Source organism: Gadus macrocephalus, chromosome 11, assembly GCF_031168955.1.
Source record: "Gadus macrocephalus chromosome 11, ASM3116895v1".
NCBI lineage: Eukaryota > Metazoa > Chordata > Actinopteri > Gadiformes > Gadidae > Gadus > Gadus macrocephalus.
The window spans coordinates 14,268,205-14,288,705 of NC_082392.1; the positions used below are offsets into that span (position 1 = coordinate 14,268,205).

The window sequence follows — 20,501 nt, forward strand, 5'->3', positions numbered from 1 at the left end:
AGCGGTCGGAGTATCGCAACCAACTGAAAATACAATGTTTTGATTCTGCCGGTTGTGTTAATTTTATCCTCGGGTCTGGCTGTCAGAAACAAAACAAAGCATTTGGTGAAACATTCCTCTACGTTAGACCCACCAGTGACTACACGGCACGATAGGCTGCAGAACAGAGCGACATGTTGCTAAGTTTAAGGCAGGACGACTGTAAGCCTGACGTTCTTATGCACGGGAAACCTAATGTCAAAGGGAAAGAGCAAAGGAAAAACAAAAGAGGAAAAACAAGGAAAAGACGTAGCGAAGAATCCGGGAAGATGAAAGCAGAAGAGAGGTGAAGAAGAGCAATTTGAACAAGAGAAAATCAAACAAGATACAAAAGGATATGAGAAGAAAATAAAAGCGAACACGATATGGCGGTGAGAAAAGAGACGGGAAGTAGAGGGGGGAAAGTCAAAGAAGAAGCGATTATAAAGAGGAGGGAAGAGTGTGCTGTTGAACGGCTAACATGAAGACAGTGGTGGAGGAGGAGGAGAAGGAGGAGGAGGAGGGGAGAACCAGGAGATCAGGGAGCAGAGTTGTATCTTTCATGTTTTCAGCTGCTCCTCGGCTTTCAAGCAGCCCGGAAACAGCGATGCAAAACCATAAAGATGAAGAAGAAAAAGAAGAAGAAGAAGAAGAGAAAAGAACAGAAAAATTAAAGTGAGTGAGTTAATGCGCTCCATGTGGGGAGCCGCAGAATGCTCCTCAACTGAAAGCCCTGGAGATGTGGCCACCAGAGCCATTTTGCCATTGATTCGACTTCAAAACCATTTCTGTCCCATGTGCGCACACACACACACACACACACACACACACACACACACACACACACACACACACACACACACACACACACACACACACACACACACACACACACACACACACACACACAGAATCAGTTCACACACAAAAACATTTCCACAAATGTGACGCAGGTTTGCGTTTGGTCCTGTGAAACGGGAGGAGTGCCTCCAGAGCTTCCACATTCAGCCCACTCTACATCCACCGATCCAGGCTAAGCTGGCGGGGTTAACAGTCCCTGCCCTGGAGCACTGGTCCTTGGAAAGTATTGTGAAAACACCCTTGGCCTGCAACATAGGACTCATTGCTTCACTCCAACGGTCACAGATCCACCAATCAAATCCATAGCCCAGAGCCAGATGGAGATAGCGCAATTAAAAATAAGGTTAATTAGGCCGGCGCATGTGTGTGCATTGAGAGTGCAAGTGTGTGTGTGTGTGTGTGAGTGAGTGATTGAGCGAGTGAGTGAGTGTGTGTGTTGAGAAAGTGTGTGTTTTGAGAGAGTGCGTGTGTTGAGTTTGTGTGAGTGTTGAGAAAGTGTGTGTGTTGAGAGAGAGTGTGTGTGTGTGTGTGTGTGTGTGTATGTGTGTGTGTGTGTGTGTGTGTGTGTGTGTGTGTGTGTGTGTGTGTGTGTGTGTGCGTGCATGCGTGTTGAGAGTGTATGTGTATGCGTGTGTGTCAGTTGTGTGTGTCCTTTTGTGTAGGGGGGGCGGGGGGGGGGGGGGGGCATGAACTATAACTTCCCAGCATTGTCGTGGTTGCTACTTTCCTCAGAAAGTTGTTTACGACAGAGTGTGAAGATGATGATTTTGAGATTAACGGCAAGCAAAGCGTGTCTGTTAAAACAAACAGAGCGTGGAACGGGACCAGGCGTAGTCGTGATGCAAGCGCTCAGAAATGATACACAGGCCGTCTCCACTCATCCGACATAATCTCTTGGCTGGGGCCCGATGCTGCTGAGTGGACCTTTATCCTAAAAACACTTCCATCTCCCAATGATAAACAAGAGATCAGTCACTGAAGATAAGAATGATCTGTGACCAGATGCAGTGTCGAAGAAACGGGTCACACACAAATGCACACATCCGCACACACACACACACACACACGCACACACACACACGCACACATATCCCCTGACAAATAGGGGATATGGCGACCCTGGTCAAATGGCCAGATGTGTGTGTGTGTGTGTGTGTGTGTGTGTGTGTGTGTGTGTGTGTGTGTGTGTGTGTGTGTGTGTGCGCGCGCGAGCGGACACCAGAGGCACCTTTGTTAATTTTTAACATCCCTAATTTCTCCCCGTCTCTGGTCCATGGGAAGGGAACGTGATCGGGAACAACTGGTCCTCATTAGTTCATCCCTGGGGCTGGTTAGAACCCAGATATGAGCAGGGGTAAATGTCTAATCTAATATTTAGCCCCTGGTGTTTACACACACCGAAGGTCCACGAGTCAGGAGACACACAGTGTTGGGTTGGACGGGGTGGACGGGGTGGAGAGGTGACAAAGAACACCTAGATAAGGACAGAGAGAGAGAGAGACAGAGAGAGAGAGAAGAGTATTACAAAGACACAAATACTTTAGTCAGTCGGTGCGTGGGAGAAGAAAAGAGCTGGATTATGTTAAAAGTGTTTTTGTATTATTATCGATGTGTGTGTGTGTGTGTGTGTCTAAGTTGCAACCAATTTCTGTAATTGCACATTGTCGTTTCTGCTTTAAAAGATGGTGGATAGTAATATGCAGTGAAATGTACCGCTATTTTACAATCAAAATGTCCCTGAAAAGAAACCCCAGATCTATTGCGGTAGATGATCGCAATCCTTGCAAACAAGCAGCTTATGTTCTCCTTGGTAATATGTTTAATGTGTCTCGGAAGACCTACATGAGGCTGACGCATGCACGGCATCACATCACGCCGTGTTCAGACTGACTACACGTAGAGATGATCAGCACAAGACAGACCCAGGCTGGAATTCCCCTCGATGCAAGAGTGTGGCTCTACAACATGAAACACAAGCATGACACAATGAGGCAAGACACACACACACACACACACAAACAAACCCACGTGTGCATGCCACACAGCGCCGATAATCGTCAGCGTTCGGTGTGGCGCTCGAGTTCTGCTCTTGACCCAACGTCATCTCCTTAGAGTTTTGCATTTTTCTTTTGTTTCGCAACCCCAAAAGAAGACAGCCGCGGAGCTATCCAACGTTGTGCTGGGCCCTGTTCTGGTGGTCTACTCCAGCAGACACACTGGGGAGCGAGGCCTTCCATGAGGTCACAACTCGTTTGTCCATGTCTGACCACTCGGCTTAAGCTATGAGCTCGCAGGGGAAACAGCAACAGCGGCGAAAACAACAGTGCACAGCGGTGGGACGGGGTCCGCAGCGTTGGCGAGCAGGCACACACACACACACACACACACACACACACACACACACACACACACACACACACACACACACACACACACACACACACACACACACACACACACACACACACACACACACACACACACACAGGATAACGAAGGGTTCAGCGGGGTGGTGTGTGAGCGACATGGAGAAACCTGGCGCGCTGCGTATTTACAAAGCTGAAATTAGAAGAGGAGGATTGAAATAATCTTCCTTTAATTTCTCCCTGGATCTGCTCCCAGGTTGACCGACACACGGGCCTCTGATGTGGTGCATGTCGGTCCATGGAGGGGATGACGCAAGGCCCCCCCCCCCCACCGCCAGGGCCCCTTCAGGTCCCCTCAGCAAGGTCAGCCTGGCGGGCCTCGATTAGGAGGGGGGCCGGGAGCAAGGCTGCTGAGGTACAGAGGTGCCTGGAAGGGGACCGGAGAGACACCAAAGTGTGTGTCATCGTATCACCGAGTGTTCCCGGGTGAAACTACTTCAGACACCAGGCCAGGTGATCAACAAATCTTATCGGAGAATAATAAAGAAAATCATACGTTTGTTTTTACTCAACGTATTTACGATTGATTGCCACACTGACCAGTCCATTCATGAAGACTTTGCAGACATCCATTGATGGTCATGACGTGAGACACAGCCCCCCTGTTCTGGGGTGAGAGTTCACCAAACACAAACAGAGAACACTCAGGGGAGCAGCTAACCTAGATGTAGTCATGGATTTGGGAGGAATTGTACACCTGTCTGATCTTTATCATGGTGTAACACTGGATACTCAATAGCTTATATTGCCATGGACCACTGAACAGGAAGTGGCAAAAAAAAGCTCTAAGTGAAAGGTGAATATTTGGTTTAATGACCACATTCCACAAGTCTGTGCACACAAGCACGTGCATGTGAGCAGACACACATGCACAGACACACCTTTCAAGTCACAGAGAGAGAATTTAATACACCCCATCACCTGTTATTCTAGGTGGACTCTTGCTTTTACAGGTGTACAACAGGGGAGTTTTACAGAAGAATGCAGAGCTTTCCACTGACTAGACTCCACTGTGGAGTGTGTGTATGTGTGTGTGTGTGTGTGTGTGTGTGTGTGTGTGTGTGTGTGCCTGCACTTGTGTGCGTGTGTGTGTGTGTGTGTGTGTGTGTGTGTGTGTGCGTGCTTATGTGTAGTTGGCCTGCAGTGCCCTGCATTTTAGTACTCCCGTGGGTACATGACCCAATTTCCCCTTCAGGGTGAGAGAAGGCAACAGAGACAGAGACAGCTAGGGACAGTAGGAGAGAGAGAGAGAGTGTAGGGGAGGGGAGGGGTCTCCTCCTCACCTGAACCGTCACCTGAACCCAGGGTTCATGACGGGGTCCCCTGCCAGCTCTCCCCCTCAAAGGCTGCGTTTGTTCCCTGACTCTAATAGAATTTAAACCTGCGTGATTGTATCGGGCCTTTTCACGCCAATTTCGACAAAACCGATTGAGGGCAGAGCAATTCAGCTGCTACTGATCTCGAATAGATCGGGTTTCCGAAGGGGGCCAACTTCAGAATGTGCCACGGTCATGCTCCGAGAGGAGGCCGAGGCGGGGCTGAATAGGGCAACAGAGTTGTTTTGACTAGCTGTCGATTAGAGGTTGTTTCACTATCGGAGGGGTCCGAGAGCTGGGCCCTCGACAGAAGAAGAAAAAAAAGATTTGGTTTCATAACAACGGAGGTGAGTGAGATGGACACTGGCTATCACAACACTCAGGTCTGAGACGGGTCGCGTCGAAGCCGTTCCCTCAACGTACATTCATGTTATAAGGGGCAGCTGCAGAGATAAGATCGCCACGTAAGGGGAAGTGGTGTTAGCATTCACAGCAGGGGTGTGGCAAAGGATGGGCAGAGAGTTCTGGGTCAGTCACACAATCCCCCCCCGCCAGCACAGAGGGTTGATGTGCTTGTTGATTCACTCAGATCAGAGGTCTTTGACTCACCATGGAGTCAAAGTTCCTGGGTTACCCTGACATTACCGGTAGTCGCCAGTATATACTTTATAATCCTCTCTTGCTCTTTCTCATGACTTTATTTCTCTCTCTCCTTCTCTACCTCTCCGCTTACCTCTCTACCCTCTCTTTCTTTCCCTCCCTCCCTCCCTCCCTCCCTCCCTCCCTCCGCTACCCCTCTTTTCTTTCACCCTCCCTCTCCCTCTCTCTCCCTCCCTCCCTCTCCACCTCCCTCTCTTCCATCTCACTCTCTTTCCCTCCCTCTCCCTTCTCTCTCCTTCCCCCCTCTCTCTCCCTCCCTCCCTCCCTCTCCACCGCCCTCTCTTCCATCTCCCTCTCTTTCCCTCCCTCTCCCTTCTCTCTCCTTCCCCCCTCTCTCTCCCTCCCTCCCTCCCTCTCCATCTCCCTCTCTTCCATCTCCCTCTCTTTCCCTCCCTCTCCCTTCTCTCTCCTTCCCCCCTCTCTCCCCCTCCCTACCTCCCTCTCCATCTCCCTCTCTTCCATCTCTCTCTCCTTCCCTCCCTCCCGCTCCCCTCTCTCTCGGTGCTGTTTTTCCTGACTCATCCATTCCCTTGTGGGGCATCTCCATCCTGGTTCATGTTATCCGCGGGACGGCCCTGTCAGCCTGTCCAGAGGAGCCAGCAGCATCCACAGCAGCTCTGGTGACACCTCACCGTGCCGGACAGTTGTAGCGAGGCAAGAGCGCTTCCAGACTGCCGCTCCTCTCTGAGCTTCACAGCCACGAGACAATATGAAACACTCATCACACGCGGCCTTGGAAGTGGTTTACTTTGAGACAGATAGATGGATCCTGTGCTGGGGTCTCACGGACGAGCCAAGCTTGTCAACAACACTGCGGTTGGAGATAAGCCGATGGGTTTTTGGGCTTTCCAATGTACTGACTAATGCTCCTACACGAACGGTATGAGAACGGGCGCAGAAGAAGAGCACCGATTAGTTTAGCTTGGAATGCCGCCCGGATATGTTGAAGGAAAAGTGTGGGCTTTTTCACCTTGGACCATATTTCCAGATAATTTTTAGCCTAATTGAGTAATGATGACAATCATTTTTGCACATCCTCTAAAAGTGCTTGTTTTTGCCAATGACAGGCACAGATTATATTCTTACATAATTGAAAGGATCCCAAGATAGAAATACTTTGGTATTCTTTTTGCTTTATCGCGGCTATTATTTGTGTCCATCCAAGTCTCGCTCAGAAACCTTGTTGATGATATCCCAACTAAAATCTCAACTCTCCTTCACCCAAATGTTTTCAATAACACTAAGCTTAGCTTTCTGTAGTTCAACATAAACTCTCCCTCCTCCGGCTATCACTCACTTTTCTATCGTTCTCTTCCTGCAGAAATTCAACTCCCGTGAGACTTCTCCTTGAGTGTGACTTGGTTGGCCACAATAACAAACAGAATGTATCAAGCAAATCATACAGAAATAAGTTGTTTTTCTATTCAGTGATCCTTTCCGTAATGTTAGAATATAATTTGAGCCCATCAGTGGCAAAAACAAGCACTTTTAAAGGACTTAGATTGATGGGGCAGCATTGCCACAAAGGATACTCAGTACTATACCAATTTAATTTTTTTTGGCCTCATTGGTCCCTCAGACCCAAAACGGTCGGAAAATAGGGTCTATGTGAAAAAAAATTAATAATACTTTTTCTTTAAGCAGCAAAAAGTGAACTGCCATTTGAGTAGCCGAAAACTATTTGCAGCCATCAATGTTGTTTTCCACTTCTACAGGGGCTGAAGTTCGGTTACATCTGATCCTATATGTGGTTGTTTGAGCGACTTGAGGCTCATAAGTGACAAACTTTGCCATAAAAAAAGAAATCCATCTGACAAATTATCAGCTTTACAGTCTTCATCAGCCTTCAAGAATTACCAAAGAGATAGGAAAAAATCTAAAGAGATCCCTATCCCCACATATAACTATACAGACATACAGACCCAAATAATTGCATCCCTAAGATAACCCCATGCCACCAATACCCTTCAACATCTGCCCAAAGCCGCTGACCGACAGCGGCCGACGGCTACCAAACAGTGTATTCCGTGCCTTCCCCTAAATCCGTTCCCCTCTCAGAGTGGCTTATGTTGGCCGGCTACCTCCACCACGCTGACACCACGGGAGGCGGGCTCGCGTGTGAGAGCGGCTATTTTCCTGCCTGAAGTACGCCGCTGAGGGCAACCATAATAAAACCATAATCTGAGGACCGACAACTGCTATCCGTCCTCAGCCCCGTGGTGCCCCCGCCACTGACAGCCCGGCAGGCAGCCCTGGGAGCACCAACCGGTTGTTTCCTAACCATGGGCTGAGCTGGCCCTTTAGGGAGAGAGAGATGGCAGAGGGAGAGAGAGAGAGAGAGAGAGAGAGAGAGAGAGAGAGAGAGAGAGAGAGAGAGAGAGAGAGAGAGAGAGAGAGAGAGAGAGAGAGAGAGAGAGAGCAAGAGCGCATGAGATAGATGGAGAGATGACAGAGAGAGAGCAAGAGAAAGATAGATTGGTGGAGGGTGAGAGAAGGAAATAACATTAAATAGTATGCTGAATCGTCATTGACGGTTAGGCTGCCATATAGGTATGCTTGACATGCCTAAGAAAGACAGCTTGAAGTGGAATTACCAGAAGAGTGGTCCACAGGCCAACACAACGGAACAATGTGGACAGCATGGCCATGAAGCAAGAAAAAACATGGAGGAAGGAGAATGTTGAGGAAGTTTGTAAGGTCAGTGAATATAGGGGGGGGGGGGGGGGGGGGGAAGCTGAGTCGTGTATTTTTGACTTGTGTGTGTTTACTAAATCTGCAATCAAAAGGCTCCGGTGATGCCAGATACCTTTTTTTCCATACCACGGCCGTGTGTGTGTGTGTGTGTGTGTGTGTGTGTGTGTGTGTGTGTGTGTGTGTGTGTGTGTGTGTGTGTGTGTGTGTGTGTGGGGGAACGTATGTCTATGTGGTATCTGGGCACGTGAAAGGCTGGGCATGTGATTGTCTGATTATGTGCTTCCATGTGTGTGCAAGATTCTCTCTCTCTATCTCCTGTGTGTGTATGTGTGTGTGTGTGCGCGCATCTCGGCGGAAGTCCAAAGCCCTGTTTCCCATGCGTGTAATCATCCCAGGATGAGGTGGAGGATGAAGCAGAGCGGGACTTCCCCCGCTGCACCAGAGGGTATTTTCCTCTCACACTGTGGTACGAGCACATGGTTGACCCACGCACTCCTCAGTGTGTGTGTTTTACAATCAGATACACACACACACACACACACACACACACACACACACACACACACACACACACACACACACACACACACACACACACACACACACACACACACACGAGCGAGCGAGCGAGCGAGAGACAGAGAAGCAGAAAGAATGAGGCAGAGAGAGACAGCAACTCAGAGAGAGATACAGAGAGACAGAAATAAAACACACACATTTTGAGACAGATTGAAGAAGTGACAGGCAGACAAAATTATAGATATAAATATATAAACCTAACTTGTAGCGGGCCCAAAAAAAAAAAAAGCGGCCATCTTCAATTTCTCTGCTGTTGGGTCTGACTATTGCATGACTGCTGCTTTGGACATTGTCTGACATTCTTTGATGGTGGTGTTTGGCCAGCAGGCAGGACCTGAGGGGCCCGCCATTGGAGCCAGGATCAAACTCCCCTGGTACGGTAAACAAAGAACCAGGGGGGGGGGCTGCTTTTAAACAGACCCAGAGATAGCAAGATGGAGGTCTTATCATCAAGGTTGTGTCATCATTAACGCTGCGTGTCGTCATGTCCAGGGATAAGAACGTGTTGATTAGGCCAATAGAGCACCACAAAATAGCAAGCAGGAGAGGCAGCAGAGAGAACAATAGAGATGATACACACTGCAGTGCACCAATCTGAGGCCCAGACATCAGCGGGTTAGAATTAAAAACACAATACGCCATTACCATTCCCCTCTCACACACACACACACGCACGCATGCATACACAGACACATGCATACAAACACACACACACACACAGAGAGCTTTCCCGTTCAGCTGTTCTGTCATGAAGCAGCAGAACGGAGCTGGCTCGGACTGTGAAGCTGCTGCCACTTCAAACGGGGGAGAAGTCAGCGTGTCCGCAATGTGTGGACCATGTGTGAGGACCTGCGTGATCCCGGGCCGCGCGCCTTATTGTGTGTGTCTGCACGTCGCTGCGCGTGTGTCTGCCCTCGTGTGTACCGGTGCACGGAGCCCTGCGTCCTGTGTGTATGGACATATGTTTGGGTCTGTGTGTGTGTTTGGGTGTGTTGACGTCAAAGGAGGGAGATGGCTTGCAGGAGCAGCAGTGTGTATCTATTCATAGCTTCCTGGCGCGCGGAGCGCTGTCTGATCCGAAAACCTGCCTTTCGCTTCGTCCTCAACATCATCATCAGCATCAATCATAGGGAGAGTGAAAAAAAAAAAGCGAAACCAAAAACACACAACAATGGAATTGAAAGTCAAAGCGTAGCAGTGCGGCACTAATGCTGAGATAAGCATCACAATGACATAGTGATTTGTTGAGTTACCAAACTATAGAGCAGATATAACTATGCTGCCGCCTATCTACTGCTGGGTAATTGAAAACTGTGGAAACGGGCATGCAGGAGGTAAACACAGACCAGATTCATGATAGGATCTTTGTTGTTAGGATGCCATGGTGTGTGTGTGCGTTTGTCTGTTCATACGTGTTTTGGTGTGTGCGTGCCTTACAGTGATACATGACGGCTTCAGCACATGGAACTGCGAGCAGAAGACGATTAACTCATTTTTATGTACACATGGCTTTCACCTGTTCATGTAAACAAACAAACAAATTCACAAAGAATCAAATATGAACATACATACACACACACGCTCACACACACACAGATTGTCCACGCGCCTGCCTTGCCGCGACACTACCATGGAACCAAAAAGCCCCAACAAAACAAATTCATTAACGTGGACAATGAGAGCCAGCTGGGAGAGATGACGGGAACTGTTTGAAATCGGTGCCCAGGATAATGTGGAGAATCTGTTGGAGGCGAAAGGCGCGCTCTCAAAATGTTGAGGGAAAAAACAGAGGGAATGGGGAACGGGAGAACATGAGAGAGAAAGAGAGAGTGAACATGAGAGAGAGAGAGGCAGAGTGGTAGAAAGAGAACATGAGGGTGAACAAGAGAGGGAGAGAAAAAATGAGCAATCGAGAGAGAGAGAGAGAGAGAGAGAGAGAGAGAGAGAGAGAGAGAGAGAGAGAGAAAGAACCAGAGAAACGGAAAGAGAGAGCGGCAAGGAGTGATCAAGAGAAAGAGAGAGAGCGAGAGAGGGAGAGTGAGATAGAAAGAACTTGAGAGAATGAGCGCGAGAGAGGGTGATAGAGAACATGAGAGAGGGCGAGAGAGAGCAAGCAAGACAGAGAGAACGAGCAAGACAGAGCTAGAGAAAGAGAGAGCAAGAGAGAGAAAGAGAAAGAGGCAGTGTTTAATTAATGTACAACAACGCAGACCGTTAGGAGCAGTAATGCTTGCATTGATGAGTAACAACTCATTTTTTTTTCTTCCAGCTCTCCTTTTCTTCTCCTTCTCACACAGATGGCTGAGCTCAGAGACCTGCTTTCAATCGAACCCTTTGAACAGGTTGTATAAAGGACGTACAAACAAATCTGTCAAATACTATAAATATCACCGCTGAAGCCTCGGGGGGGAGGGGGGCATAGTGAACGGTAGGGGGAAGGGGGGAGGAGGAGGAGGAGGAGGAGGAGGAGGAGGAGGATCCGATTCAAATCAAAAAGCTGTTACCTTTTCCAAGTCCGGTATCCAAATCCTGACCATGTGGAAATCTGGCTCGGAAATACCGTGGAACTGTTGGAGGGTTGTGTGTAATCTGCAAGAGGACTGATTGTGTGTGTGTATGTGTTTGTGTATGTTTGTATCCGCGTATGTGTGTGTATGTGTGTGTGCATGTGTTTATGTGTGTTTACGTGTGTAAATTTGCAACATTTATGTGTGTGCGTATGCGTGCGTTTGTGTATCAGCGTGTGCATGCGTGTGTGCGTGCGTGCGTGTGCATGTGTGTGCCTCAGATGCTCAGAGATGGGGGAGTTTAGAATTCAGGCTGGTTGGCAACAGAGGATAGTTGGACGATCTGTTGTTCAATGTAACTCACTTGTACTGTTTTCTGAAAAAGGTGCAGTCTCAGAGGTGCAACACGTCACTCAAAACCCACATCATCACTCATCTGTCACATCATCACTCATCTGTCACATCATCGCTCATCTTACTACTACTTTGACAACAGCACACACATTATGGAGGTAGAATAAGGGGAAATGGAAGAGGATTATGCTTGCAGGTAGCGCTGCGGGAACTAGACGTGCAGTATCTAACTTTGCCACTAGAGGGCTCTAGTGCACGTAGAATGGTCTCCTGCGAAGCAGCAACGGTATGCAGGCACAGCGGGATAGACTTTGTTGAGTGAATATTCCCATGAGGGATTGTTACACTGACTTTGACCAAATAAGTTTCCACACTAAACTTAACCAAACTCATTTTCTTTTGTTTTTACTGCACCTTTATTTAACCAGGTGAGACTCATTGAGATTAAAATCTATTTTTCAAGAGCCATCCTGGCCAGGAAAGCAACATAAAACAGGGCTAAAAACATAATCTCAGGGTAACATCAGGGTGATACAGAGACAACAAGCAATAGCACAATAGTCACTCAGCATAAAACTAAAATTCTGTTAGAAATTAATTTGAACAATTCATCTTTTGAAACATACACACTGCCTAGAGCTGTTCGGTTTTCAACCATCTCCAACCTGATGGGCCTAAACTTGAATCTTTTAGTTAATCTGAACCATACTCCATCAAACAACTGAACATTTCAACCACTTTATGGGGATCACCACCACCCAAAACAAGACCTCATGGGATCACCCAGCAGTGTGGAGCCGACCAGAGCCGTGGTCTGTTTGACCTCCCTGGCCACAGAGATGGAGAGAAGGATCCGCCAAGTAGCTGACTCCACAGAGATGGATCGAGGTTTGAATAGCTCGGAGGGAGGGCGCAATACGTGTCAAGCGTTCTGACTGTGCTAGAATGGGACTTATACGACTTTAAGATTGAGCAGCCAAAACTTATTTTTTTACAATGGCAGAAGGGGCCTGGTCTTTCACGCCAGCTCCTCAATTGCATAACATTGATATTGTCCTGCGGGTATAGCTTTAAAATTAATAACCTTGTTTTTGCCAATCTGCTGCTCCTTGTTTAAGCTCCCCGACCGGTCGACCTCAGGGAGAGGTTGCGGCTGATATTTCCCATCATGCCTTGAACCCAGGTGAACCCTTGGTAGGCCATCATCCTGCCCTCAACACAATCAGGGCAGGAGTCATTATGAGCCAGGGAGAGGGCGGAGAGATCACCCTCAAATCAGAACCAGATGTACCGCAGGCACCTCCTGATGCCCCCCCTCCCCCCCACGACACACACTTTAGAACAAATGCCCCTCCTTGACACTATGTCCACGACCTCAGCTACATACTGATAGGACACAAACTCAAGTTTGGGAACGTTAATTAAAACAATAGAATGTTAATATTGACAACGGATCCTCCATGAATCTGAGGTGCCAGTGGAAATGGAAGGGTTTTAAAACTCAATGTGTGTGTGTGTGTGTGTGTGTGTGTGTGTGTGTGTGTGTGTGTGTGTGTGTGTGTGTGTGCGATGCGCGTGCCTGTGTACGTGTGTGTAAATGCTTTTGATGCAAGCGCAGTGCCCTTGAGGTGGATTTATTCCTCCGCCTCATGTCCACTGTGCTCCTTCAGTAACAACAACGTGACTCTTCACTCCTGAGTCCCGGGGCCAGACCTCCGCCCAGCAGCCTCTCTCTGTCCGCTGACACATCGGGGCTGCAGCACGCACCGCCCCAACAGCGGATGGCAGTAAAAGTCACTGTCATCCGACACACACACCCACACAGACACACATAACCCCTCCCACCATCTTTTTCGCTCCCTTCTGCGTCGCCTTTCATTCTCTCCTGCCATCACCATCACCCCCCCCCCCCCCCCCCCCCCCCCCCCTACACACACACACACACACACACGAACACTTCACCAACACCACCAGCGCCCCCGCTGCCGCCACCGTCCCCCCGCAGCTGGTAAATATTTTTATATTGCGTTGCATTAGCAAGCTTTATCCTGGAGGGTCAGACGGGGCAAATGGCGCCGGAGAGCTCCCTCCGCTGTAAACAACCTGGGAACAAGGACTCAGAGCTCTCTGCTCCGTAAACAACTGGGAGACGAGGACTCAGAGAGCTCCCTGCTCCGTAACAACAGGGACCCGGACTCAGAGAGCGCCCTGGTCCTTAACAACAGGGACCAGGACTCTGAGTCCCTGCTCCTTAACAACAGGGACCAGGACTCAGAGAGCTCCCTGCTCCGTAACAACAGAGACCAGGACTCAGAGAGCTCCCTGCTCCGTAACAACAGAGACCAGGACTCAGAGAGCGCCCTGGTCCTTAACAACAGGGACCAGGACTCAGAGTCCCTGCTCCTTAACAACAGGGACCAGGACTCAGAGAGCGCCCTGCTCCTTAACAACAGGGACCAGGACTCTGAGTCCCTGCTCCTTAACAACAGGGACCAGGACTCTGAGTCCCTGCTCCTTAACAACAGAGACCAGGACTCAGAGTCACTGCTCCTTAACAACAGGGACCAGGACTCTGAGTCCCTGCTCCTTAACAACAGAGACCAGGACTCTGAGTCCCTGCTCCTTAACAACAGGGACCAGGACTCTGAGTCCCTGCTCCTTAACAACAGGGACCAGGACTCAGAGAGCGCCCTGCTCCTTAACAACAGGGACCAGGACTCAGAGTCACTGCTCCGCATACAACTGAGAGACTAGGACAATGAAATCTGAGGGGCAGAGCACAGTAAACTCACACCGCAAGGAGGGCCGCAAGGAGGGCCGAAAGGAGGGAAGGAGGCGTTTGGAGCGTGGGTCTTGTTTTGGGGTGTTCAAGACGCAAATTGAATTTGACAGTGATGTTCGCTTCGCGTGCGCAACTTCATAAAACGTATTTATGTAAACACACAACCAGAAACACGCATCGCACACCCATGCATTGCAACACAAACACTGTTTTTGTTTGTGTGTGTGCCTGTGCGTGTGTGTACCTCTGCACTCTTCTCTGGGACGTCCAGTCCCACCATGTGGTCCAGCAGGAGTTGCTGAAGGAGCTGCACCTGAGCCACACTAAGGTAGAAGTCCAGGCTACCGCTCACGTTCACCTCCAGGGAATGACCACACACCACCGCCTCCTTGGGGAGGGAGGGAGAGGGGGGAGAGACACAGAGAGAGAGTGAGGAGAAAGGAGCATGAACACAAACATGCAAAAATCATTTTTCTCCATTATTTAATTATTTCTTTTTCTTCTCCCCTTCCTTGTCCTCTTATTTAATATTCTACGGCCAGAAAGAAAAGTGGCTGCAGAACCACACACGCCTGGCTGTGTGTGCTCATATACACCATGTAAGGAACCAGGAAATGACCATATATACTGTATGAATGGCAGTGCTTACCGCATATCCGCTGGCAATATAGAACTGATAATAGTACTTTTATTATTATATTATAAGAAGGGACTCATTGAACCACTGTTTTTTGCTTGTGATAAACCCTGAATGTGAAACCCATGATTAAGGAAAAAAAGATTACTTATTTATTATTATTATTATTATTATTGTATTATAGTTAAGGTAAAAAAATGGTATACTTATATATAATTGTATACATGTTTATATAGATAGATGGCTACTGATATTAAATAAGTAGCCCTCAGAGTTTTCTAAGAATGTCTCACATTCCATGAGCATGACCTTACATGCTTAACCAAACAGGCAAGCATCCCCAAACAGGGACCCACTGCAGCAGAGCAGTAAGAGTGCATCCATGTGCTGGGATTCTTTTCACGTCTGTTGGGTAGTGTGAATGTGGTGATCGTATTCCAGATCCCACTGTGGTCCGAATTCTAACATAAACCCTCCTCCTCCCTGTATTGCTGTTACTGGCTCGGAATACACACATCTCACAAATTATAAAGCACTGTGTGTGCGTGTGCGTGTCGTGGTTTTGTGTGTGTGTGTGTGTGTGTGTGTGTGTGTGTGTGTGTGTGTGTGTGTGTGTGTGTGTGTGTGTGTGTGTGTGTGTGTGTGGTGGTTGTGTGTGTGTGTGTGTGTGCGCACGTCTGTGTGTGCGCGCGCGTCATTGTATGCGAGGTTGTGCGGACGTCAGTGGGCGGACTATGGATTAGCTGTTAGCCATTGTCATGGGGCGCGTTAGCCTGGATGGATGAGGCATCAAAGAGGCAGGAAGTCTGTGCGAGCTGTGCCAGAAAACATCAGCTGTACAAGCAGAGGGCTTTCAACTCAGTGGGTCAGAAGCCTCCATTACATAGTGGACAGATCCCTGCTCCGGCCTAATGAGGGAAGTCACTGGATGCTGAGACACAAATAACACAGAACGGCCATGTCGGATTCGTCCGACCCCTCATAAAAAATCATGTGTATTTTTAGGATGAAAGAAAATACTCATAAAAGAAGGGACTGGGGAAGGAAACGGTTCAAATCAGGGTCAATGTTGGGGATCAAAATAAACCCACGACATGCCGGTGCAATAAACGGGAAAAAATATTAATGATTATATATCTGAAAAACACAGATTTCTTGCCTTTTTCAATTTTAGCTCAGACGTTTTGTTTTCTACGTTTGTATTAACAAGATTAATCTATGAACACGACATTTGATTCTAGAGCAACACATTAATATGCCAGTGAACTGGGCAGACTGACAGGAAGTCATTCCCACAGGGAGGCAGGGGGGAAGACAGAGAGACAAGACATACTGACCTCGGCAGGACCGCTGTCCAGGGAGACAGGCCTGCTGAAGATGATGGCCGGAGCCGCTGTCACTCGCACCGAGAAGTCTGTCAGGATGGGGGTGAGGATGGCTCGCCGCTCCTGGTGTCTCTTGATGCTGGGGGGGAGACGGGACACACACACACACACACACACACACACACACACTGTGATGACTCTTCACAATAAGGGCGCTAGGAGAATCCTTGCGATCCCTTACAGTCTCTATGGCCATCATCGAAAATGATTGATGTATTATCATTTCACAACTCCTCAATTTCCATGACCCGTGGTGTTTCCAAAGCTCGTCTCACAAGCAGTAAGAAAACAAACAAACATGCGGGACTGCTTTTTCAGTTAAATACCACCAACTAATCACTTGCTACGGATTCGAGCTGAAACATTTTCCGCCAGAACCGTCCCATCTGCGTCCGCATGCAGGACAAGTCAGCACAACCCTGGTGGATTCCCACAAAACCTTCACAACACAACTATTGTTATGGTAAATCTGACAAGCAGACACACAATTTCAAGCCAGCCCTGGGCCCGCTCAAATTCAAACCAGTAGTGTAACAAGTCCAAATAACAAACTTCAACATGGATTTTCACTCAGAGTACCGCATAGAGTGAAATGTTTCCATTCCTGGACCTTGGTACATTTCTGCTCCAACACATTTGGGTCTGGAAGCTCGCAGTGTGTCTGCACTGAGAGGGAGTGAGATGGTATTTGACAAGCCTCGATTAGGAACACCCCTTAATTGCATACACAAGCCGAAAGCGGCGACCTTCTCACATCAACTTTCTCCATTTCACTAATGTTCATTCCCACAATCAAGTCATATTTGTGGGAACATTTGTTAGCGACAAAGCAAATATACACGTGGGCTTTATAAGGTGGTGTTAATTGCCACATCTGCTGCTATTAAAACAATCAAGCGACAGGGCTTCCAATATTTACAGTTGGCCAGGATTAGAAAAGACTCGGTTTCTAGGTGGCCTGTAGTACTGTATTTAACACAGAACCAATATCATATTCGCTTCTGCTACGCAAACGTGCATTACCGCTGCCCTCGAGGGATTATTCCCCGACACATTTCACTTGTGAGAAAGCGTTTTGAGGGAAACGCTGCAATAAAATGAACTGGTACGGGCAAATTGGTGTTGGCTAATCTCCTCTCAGACGCAGTGAAACACTGAGTGTCCCGTTGCAGGGGACAGGTGCTATCATTCACCAGCCAGGCAGGGAGGCCCACGGCTCCGCTTACCCCGATACGGGGGGCCTACGCCTGGTCGGGTGGCCAGCAAAGAGCCCCTCTGTGAAATCGAGGTGGGAGAATTAGGCCGGTTTAGTTTTTCAATTGTGTTTTCAATTGTGAGTGTGTGTGTGTGTGTATGTGGGTGTCTACATATATGCGTGTGTATGTTTGTGTGCATTTGTGCTTGCGTAAGTGATTCATGCATCCGTCTCGGAGTGCATGACACCAAGAGTAACTCCCTATTCTTTAACCACTCCAGGGCGAGCACATTCTCTGAATAGGTGTATGGTAGACAACAAAGGAGCGAGAGAAGCCGTTTGAAACAGCTAATCATTCATAGTCCGCAACACAGTGGCCATCATGGACCGGGAACTAGAGGGAGAGAGAGGGAGTGGGAGAGAGAGAGAGAGAGAGATAGCGGGAGAGAGCAAGAGAGAGGATATGGAGAGAGCACGAGCAGGACGAGAGGGAGGACGAGAAGAAGAGAGAGCGATCTAAAGTGCATGGGGTGATGTAGGAAGAGTGGGGGAGACCTCCCCTGGTGTGCAACAGGAGGGAAAAGGATGGGGTGGGATCGTAGCTCCCTGACACGACTCCTTTCTAGCCTGGAAGCAGCCGCTCTGATGAGGACAGATCCTGTCAGCGGACCTGGGAGCAGGAATTTCCTCACCAAAACCTCAGGAAGCCCGCCCAGAACTGCTGCGGGGTCCGCAGCTACTGCAAGTCAACCCTCACCCTTCCCCATTCCAACACCGCCCGCCCTCCCTCCAACCCTCGCGCCCAGTCCATTCGCTTGCGAGCGTGATCACTCACAAGCATGAACAGTGAACTTCACAAACTGAGGCAGTCACCTCACAACTGCTTGCGTCTGGCCGACGGAGAAACCGACCGAGGACAGAGAAGCGTGGATTTGACCGTCCCACAACCTCCTCATGTGTTGGACTGTGTTAGACCAGGCGGCAGTGGTTCAGGAGGTAGAGCAGGGTTGACTGGCAACCGTAAGGTCGCTAGTTTGATCCTTGGCTTCTTCTAGCATGTCGAGGTGTCCCTGAGCAAGGCTGTTGCCTTGTATGGTTGATACCCAAGTCGCTGTTTAAAGGTGTGTATGAATGGGTGAATGGTACACAATAATTGTAAAGCGCTTTGAGCCATTGGTTAGGAAAGCGCTATTTAAATGGAGTCCATTTACCAATTCCCTGAATAGACAAAGGATGATGAGATGATCTGTTTGACGGCTGCTTCAGGTCAGTCTCCTGAGTTTGAAGGAAGGTAGGGCAGCAGCAACAGGGATATCCCTGCCATTCAGAAGCATACACACACTCTGTCTAGTGCTGACAAACACATCGAGTCCATTTGGTGGTGAATAATGGGAAGAACCGGCCATTCTCAGTGCAGCTGAACCGGTTCTCTGGCCCTGGGAATTGTTTTGGCAAGTCACATAATGGGCAGAAAACATAATAAAAAAACCAAAACCTACAAAAAAAACCTGCAGCAGTAAAGGCTTTTGGTCTAGAACTGCAGGTCAATCCAGTAGGAATCCATCATAGAGCCAACAGACAAATACAAATCCAGACACAACCATATCTGGAGATAGTCAAGCATGCTCAAAATACCGTTTTACATCTTAAAGAATGGCTTCCGTGTGAGCCAATAGTCTCACTTCATTGACCTTTCAGTAACAGGCCCTGGAAGCCTGGAAATACAGTGAGAGAGAGAGAGAGAGAGAGAGAGAGAGAGAGAGAGAGAGAGAGAGAGAGAGAGAGAGAGAGAGAGAGAGAGAGAGAGAGAGAGAGAGAAATTGTTAGAAAAAAGGAAGAGGAAGACAGGCGAACAGAAAAACAACAAAAGAAAGAAAATTTTGACAGAGATAGCCAGAGACAGGGAGGAAAAAGGGAGCCGTGTCTGTCTGACTGACATAAACCAGGGAGAAGGGGAACATAATGTGGGAACCCCAGGCCCAGGTTGGTTCAGCAGACACCCTGAAGCCTACTGGAGCACACTGCAAGAAACCAGAGCAGGTCCTAGTCTGCTACCAAGAAGCTGTGTGGTACTGCAGAACCGAGAGGTAAACAAGGGGAACAGAGGAGGGTTTTATCCAATAGCAAATACAAAAACAGAGAGGCCTCATAGACCATAAGCCCAAAGCCTTCAAGGTAAGAACCAATGAGAACGGGTGGACTGGGGAGCCCTAGTGAGCGATGAGGGGATCGTATGGGAGCAGGATCTCCAGTTTAATGAGGCCTGAATGCTTGTAATAATAACGGGTCTTAAAGCAGGACTGAAGGACCTCCAGAGACTCCTCCAGAAGCAGGAGCGGGGCTCCACAGACTGATCCCACTGTGAGGAGAGGGCCTCTCTGTGAGGCAGCCATGATCTCACCACAAGGCCAGGCCGGATTCCATTTGTTTTGTGCACGGATGTGTGTGAATGTGACATCTACTTTTTACAGCCCGAGTGTTTGGTCTCGATCGCTCAGAGCGCTGGTCTTCCACGGGCTTCTTTCTAACCTCTATGAGTACGGGGAGCCGATGTGGACCACTAGCCTGTGATTGTGTGAGTGTTGGGCCTGATCCTCTCCAAACATGAGAAGAAGCTAGGCAGCAGGGCCAAACGGGCCGTTACACTCATGCTTGTTTTAGCTCCCGGCGCCGTAAAAAAAATGACAGGGTTGGTAATTACGACCGTGTATGTCGAGGAGGCTTCATGAGAACGAAGGAGAAGAACTCGCCGCTACCGCTTCTCCTACAGCAAGACGAGCAGAGCTTCATATAGGAAATGCGTTCAATGATACAGGTACACTACCGTTCAAAAGTTTGGGGTCACTTAGAAATGTCCTTATTTTAGTTATTTTCATACATTTATCAGAAATACAGTTAATACATTGCTAGTTAATATTAGTTAATATTCTTGCTGGAAATGGCTTTTTCATGGAATATCTAGATAGGTGTACAGAGATCCATTTCCAGCAACCATCACTCCTGTGTTCTAATGTTACATTGTTTAGCTAATCGTGCTAAAAGGCTCATTGATGATTAGAATGCCTTTGTGCAATTATGCTAGCACAG

At 48.5% G+C, this 20,501-nt stretch overlaps 1 protein-coding gene across 5 annotated transcripts in view; it reads right to left on the bottom strand.

Annotated features, from left to right (window-relative positions):
* LOC132468221 (intermembrane lipid transfer protein VPS13B-like) overlaps positions 1–20,501 on the bottom strand; it is a 325,476-nt gene that overhangs the window by 103,432 nt on the left and 201,543 nt on the right. For all 5 annotated transcript variants that reach the window (XM_060065938.1, XM_060065939.1, XM_060065937.1 and 2 more), the window contains exons 33-34: positions 16,172–16,298; positions 14,442–14,585 (exon numbers count right to left, since the gene is read on the bottom strand). In XM_060065938.1, the coding sequence (XP_059921921.1) occupies positions 14,442–14,585; positions 16,172–16,298 (271 nt within the window). The remainder of the gene's footprint in view (positions 1–14,441; positions 14,586–16,171; positions 16,299–20,501) is intronic.